This window comes from Lycium barbarum, chromosome 7 (genome assembly GCF_019175385.1).
Source record: "Lycium barbarum isolate Lr01 chromosome 7, ASM1917538v2, whole genome shotgun sequence".
Classification (NCBI taxonomy): Eukaryota; Viridiplantae; Streptophyta; class Magnoliopsida; order Solanales; family Solanaceae; genus Lycium; species Lycium barbarum.
Window position 1 is genome coordinate 46,223,713 of NC_083343.1, and position 5,990 is coordinate 46,229,702.

Here is a 5,990-nt window from a genome sequence, read left to right on the forward strand (position 1 = left end):
ATTATTTGTTTTACACATTCATGCACTGTAAATACTGCAACACTTGTTTTAACAAATTAGGAAAACTAATCTGAAAACAGATTATTCTATTCAGAAAATTCAACATTACTTATTAGTAGTAGATCAGAAGTAATTAATTTAAACTAAAGTCCAAGTGTAATTGTTGACATGAGGATAAATTAGGGTTTCAACTATCATGCATGTGCTATACTAACAACAATATACCCAGTGTAATTTCACAAGATGAAATCTGGGAACGGTAGATTGTACGCCGATCTTACTCCTACTTTAGAGGTAGAAAGGTTGTTTCCAATACTCTCTACTTAAGAAAAAATAGTTCAAAGCAGTTCTAAAAAAGAAATAATGGTGAAGAAACCATATCAAAGATGTTATAAGTACCATATTTTTGTTTTAGTAATTCGCATTAACATTTTCTTCCCTCAAAGCATTAGCAATAATTTATAAGCGTAAAACTCAAATAACTCAGATGAACTGGATTTAACCTCACTGAGCAAAACTCTGATACTAACTTAAAAAGTCTCAGCATTTGAATAAGGGTATTGTAATGAAGCAATACTTTAGAGATCATTGCACTTTACTTTTTCTTTTCCCTTTCTATTAGACAATGTTATCTATAATCTACAAGTAGCAGTAGTACTCTTGTTCACAGCACTATCTTGACTGATTCATGTAGAAAATGCCCTCCATAAAATAATTCTTAAGTGACCATTGTTTTACTTTCTCTTTCAAGTTAATCAATGTGAAAAAACTCTCTAATCTCACCTTATCGAATTAATTAATTAAGCGTGAACAGAAATTATTATATTTCCACCATTCATTTCTATCCCCACAAGGCCACAAGAGAGACGCCTCGGTTCTCGTGCATAGCTATCTCTCTCTATAACACATATCTCTTCTATATTAATGTCTTACACTCTTTCGCATTACATTTCAGTGTCTAATTTTCCAGTCAGTCTAAGTTAAATCTTCAATCAGTTCTTGGGAAAACTAAAAAAACTTTAGCAGTAGGCTAGCGCTGTTTCCCAAAGAAAAAAAAAAGTGTTTCACATTCACCGACGGTAATGGATATGGATTCTTCTTCTGAGAACTGGCTTGGCTTCTCACTTTCCAATATCCACACCAACAACAACAGCAGCAACAACTTGCCTTCTACTAATTCTTCAGAACTTTGCCTCTTCCAAGCTTTCAACTCCAACCCTAATAGTATTATTCCTTTCTTTTACTCTTCTATTCTCTTTCTCATTCACAACATGTAGGATCTCTTTCTGTGTATAGATGCTATATAGGATCTCCATGCGTAAATATATAAAGCACATGAGCAATATACACATATTAATATAGGATTTAGCTCATGTACACTAACTAGAAGCTGAGGATTAGATTTTTCAAATGATCATTCAACTAATAGTTATTATCTCAAAAATTTGTATTTTTTCTTGAATCCAATTTCCTTGAACAAAAAAGTGACCCTCGTAAACTCAGTTTACCACTGCACTTGTGAAAATTATGGATTTCAAGAATTAATATTTGTTGACATTTAAAAGAATTTTACATGTATATTTATGTTCCATATCGAAAATATTGAATCTTATCATGTGTGCATCTACCTGAGACACTAATTAAGTGTAAATATTTTATAGGTGGGGTGGTGAGGCAAACAGAAACTGTAAAAGGTGGTGATGGTCCGCCAAAGCTTGAGAATTTCTTGGGTGGATCTTCTTCTGGCAGTAATAATGAAGTGTGCTTGTTCAGTACACCCTCAGCAACTACTACTAATACTGCTAGTTGTGAATACGGATCAGAGCTGAAGAGCATAGCTGCTAGTTTTCTACGTACATTTTCTGCTGATCACAATGATGCTAACAAGCTGTTGGCTGTTGTACCGGAGACTCCAACTAAGAAGGCGGTTGAGACCTTCGGACAACGCACCTCTATTTATAGAGGTGTTACTAGGTGAATATATATCATTCATTTTAAATTTTGGATTAATGGACATGGGGGTATTATTTTATATGATTTTGTATTTTTTTGGTGTATTTTAGACATAGATGGACAGGAAGATTTGAAGCTCATTTGTGGGATAATAGTTGTAGAAGAGAAGGACAAAGTAGAAAAGGGAGGCAAGGTATGTATGTACTTTTAGGTTTTCTGCCTTCACCTCTTCTACAAACTAAGCTTCTCCTATTAAGTGAAGTTTCTAATTATAACTACTGCTACTATATCTTCTTAAAATTTTTACTTTTTGTCAAGTCATCCAAGTATTATCGATCGTATAGAAAATTGACGATTTTTATTTGCTTCAACATGGAAGCATATGACAATTAACACATATTTGTTGAAACGAACACTCAGTTTTTGTTGCTTTACGTAATTTTATGAGATCTATAGTTCGATTTACATAATTTTTCTCCGGAAGTTGTACACTTATTTATAAAGTTTGCAAAAGTTATAAGCTCTTCCGTTTTTAGAAACCCCTTTTGTAAAATTCTGTTTACTGTGGAAAATCTGCTTTAGAATTTGAAGAGGATCTTAAAAAAACTGAACGTAAATATAATATGATATGCATAATGAGGGATATGGGCTAATTTTGTTTCTTTCTTTGTGAATGTACCACCAAATGATTGTGGCCCTGGACGATTAAAATCATCATTGCGGCATTTCAGTTTACTTAGGTGAGTACTGATTATCTTCATTATCCAGCAATATCATTCGTTAGAATTACTGTCTTACAGAAGATTCTTTTTGCAATGAATATATATGTACGTGTTTAAACGCTTAGATTCTCCTTGGATTCCGATTTTCTGAAACTTTCTATAATATTTGTATCTTCTCATCTTTATATGATTAGGTGGTTATGATAAAGAAGAGAAAGCAGCTAGAGCTTATGATCTAGCTGCCCTCAAGTATTGGGGTCCGACCACCACCACTAACTTTCCGGTACTAAATTTAATTAAAACACAAGTTGCGAGAACAAAAAAATTCTTATTACTTTCTCTTATTTCCTTTACATTTGATTTCTAAAAGTCGAGTGTTGTATTTAAAAGGTATCCAACTATGAGAAGGAACTTGAAGAAATGAAGAGCATGACAAGGCAGGAATATGTTGCTTCTCTTAGAAGGTTAGAACTCTAATTATATTCATTTCTTTCTTATCCATTAGTTACGTCTGGTTAGATTTTCTTTTTAATGATTTTATTGTCTCATTGAACCTAAAAAATGTGTAAAATCCTATATGTATATGTAATTTGTTTGTTATTGTAGGAAAAGTAGTGGATTTTCAAGAGGGGCTTCCATTTACAGAGGTGTCACCAGGTTCGGAATATTATTAGACATTACTTTTTTTATTATTTGATACACTAATCTTTGCATGATATGATTATTCTAGGAAGTGCTAAAGAGCTAATATAACAATTTTGTTTTAGACACCACCAACATGGTAGATGGCAAGCAAGAATCGGAAGAGTGGCAGGAAACAAAGATCTCTATCTTGGAACTTTTAGTGAGTTTTCTTCTTCTTTTTCTCGTTCTATTGCCCTCCATAGACTTAATAATTTCGACCAATATATTCATTTTAGTTTATGTTATTCCTGTTTTGATATATTCCACCAAATCAATTAAACATGGAAAAAATGCCATAAACTAAAAAACAAAAAATGTGCACGTCTTTCAACAGCAATGCCTTGATGCTATTTGATACCATAGGCGGTGGATTCCCCAAAAAATCTGTCTCTGCCTTAGGGTAAGGGTTGACAACAAATGAGATACGTGGCTATTTTTATTTGGTCTTTTGGGCGGCGACACAACATCAAAGTTTTTTTTTTTTTTTAATCTTTTATTTTTTGGCTCCTTCTCGTAATAGCCCATAGCCCATGGTTTTTGTTGCTGGTATTTGTCATTAATATGTTTTTGCTTTGAGTCCATTTCGTCTGTTTTATTTGACAGTCAGAAAGTGGGGTCGGAAGAGAGTTTAACTTCTGTAAGTATTTGATTTGGAAATTTAAGAAAAATAAAAATTTGCCGTTCAAAATAAGTCATATAACTTGTGTGTGGCTTTAATTCACATAAAACTAACGCGTACTGTGATGGTGTAATTTGGAGTTTTTTTTTTCCCAAAAGAACTGTCCCTATTTCATTGCCAATTAAAGACGATTACATTTGAACGAGGAGGACTAGACTTTGCCTTCTCAGGCTTTGACTGTATTTATACTGGGCTTGACTCTTCCACCTTGTCCTTGAATTTGTTCAATATGTTATAATTCATGGGAGAGCTATAATTTTAAGATACAGAGCCAAAATGGGTAAGCACGTGGAATTATCCTTTTCGTTCTTTTTCTTCAACGTGGGGGTCTGTTAGTATTTTCTTTGTCATGATTACTAATACATCTGCTACTATTATTATGGGTGATGTTTTTGCGACCATATTATTATGTTGTTTTATTGATTGCCTTATAATCACGAATGACTAATTAAAATATAAAGTGTGATGATTAATTAAAATTTCAAAGAACAGGCACCCAAGAGGAAGCAGCAGAGGCATATGATATCGCTGCAATAAAATTCAGAGGACTAAATGCAGTGACTAATTTTGACATTAGTCGTTACGACGTTAAAAGTATTGCTAGTAGCAATCTCCCTGTTGGAGGGATGAACAACAAATCAAAAACCTCATCAGAGTCTGCATCCGAAAGTAGTAAAAACGTCGAAGGAAACCGAGCAGACGATCGCGATCGTGATATTTCCTCTGCTCCTAATTTCCCCTCACAAACTCCAACTATGGTAAACTTAGGTTTCGGTTTGCCTAACAAGCAAGGCGCCTCCGACTTATGGTCAATCCTTAGATACACCAATGATCAAAACAACACTTGCAAAAATGTTAGTCCAAATGCTACGTTCTTTCAGGGTTCGACCGGTGGTACAACTATGCATGCACAGGGTACAACACTCTTCAGAATGGAACCCCCTGCGTCTAACGCCTCTCTAAATGAAGTCAACAACAGTAATGTCGTGTTCAATGAAGAAGGGTACTATCAGCAGCTACAAAGTGGTGTTTCTAGCACAATGACTTCAGTTAATCCTAGTGAAATAAGTATGGCTATAAATAGCAATATTGCTACTACTACTCCTCTTGATGGCTCAAGTTTTGGTAATTGGGTTCCACCTTCTCTTCATTCATTCCAGTCTACGACAAAGAATAACCTAGCACCATTTCAGACCCCAATTTTTGGCATAGAATAATGGGAATTTGGAGGGAAATTAAAGGACAAGAGAAGAAATGAAGTGGTGTTTACCTTTTTGTGTTTTGAATGGTTTTTGTCTCTTACCAGAGAAGTGGGTTGGTCAAAAAATTAAAGTGGCTACTGGTGAAATATGCTTTTTGCATTGGCAAGAAAAATAGGACGTACAATCATTTCATAGCAACTAAAAGCAGAGATGGCAGGGTACTAACTTGAATCTTTTTTTGTTTAGTCGCTCTTTAGTTCTTTACCTTGTATTTTGCTCTTTGCTTGTTTCACTGGCATGATTTATCTAGTTATCTATAACTAGAAAATCCCTTTTGTTTTGTACATTCTCATCGAATACCGATTTCATTTCAATCAAAAATAATTCCCTCATTCTACTTTAGTGATTTCCCTCCTCTTTGGCGCGTCTGCCTACTTTTGATTGCGTATGAAAATTCAGCCTATATGATGAATAATTTTCTATATATTATTTTCGCAGGTCAATACATCAGTAGCCTTTAAATTTGTTTGTGAATTTTATTTTGATATTTGAATTATGGTAGTTTTCGATTCTGTACTTGAATATGTGATAACAAATCTCTTCGCAAGTATCAATCCTTATTGATATGGATTATCTTCTTTCCTGATTTCATGAGTTATACAAAAATCAATCCTTATTTGATTTCAGCAAATGGGATAGGTTTTTAACCTTTGTGAATTGCAATTTCAACCATATATGTATTTTTTTAAT

The 5,990-nt window shown here is 33.9% G+C and overlaps 1 protein-coding gene across 1 annotated transcript; it reads left to right on the plus strand.

Annotated features, from left to right (window-relative positions):
* The first annotated feature begins 841 nt into the window (after window positions 1-841).
* Window positions 842-5,632, plus strand: LOC132603419 (AP2-like ethylene-responsive transcription factor AIL5). The gene is made up of 9 exons (XM_060316470.1): window positions 842-1,224; window positions 1,662-1,974; window positions 2,064-2,146; window positions 2,685-2,693; window positions 2,870-2,958; window positions 3,066-3,139; window positions 3,282-3,332; window positions 3,443-3,519; window positions 4,531-5,632. Exons 1-9 carry the CDS (start codon window positions 1,083-1,085, stop codon window positions 5,253-5,255), a joined length of 1,563 nt encoding a protein of 520 aa, XP_060172453.1. The 5' UTR covers window positions 842-1,082; the 3' UTR covers window positions 5,256-5,632.
* The last annotated feature ends 358 nt before the right edge of the window (window positions 5,633-5,990 follow it).

Excerpts from the sequence above, each read along its gene's own strand:
- LOC132603419 (XM_060316470.1), top strand. The coding sequence starts at position 1,083 with ATGGATATGGATTCTTCTTCTGAGAACTGGCTTGGCTTCTCACTTTCC. Across the intron at positions 3,140-3,281 it reads TATGTTGCTTCTCTTAGAAG|GAAAAGTAGTGGATTTTCAA; the intron begins GTTAGAACTCTA and ends TTGTTATTGTAG. Across the intron at positions 3,520-4,530 it reads TCTCTATCTTGGAACTTTTA|GCACCCAAGAGGAAGCAGCA; the intron begins GTGAGTTTTCTT and ends TTCAAAGAACAG.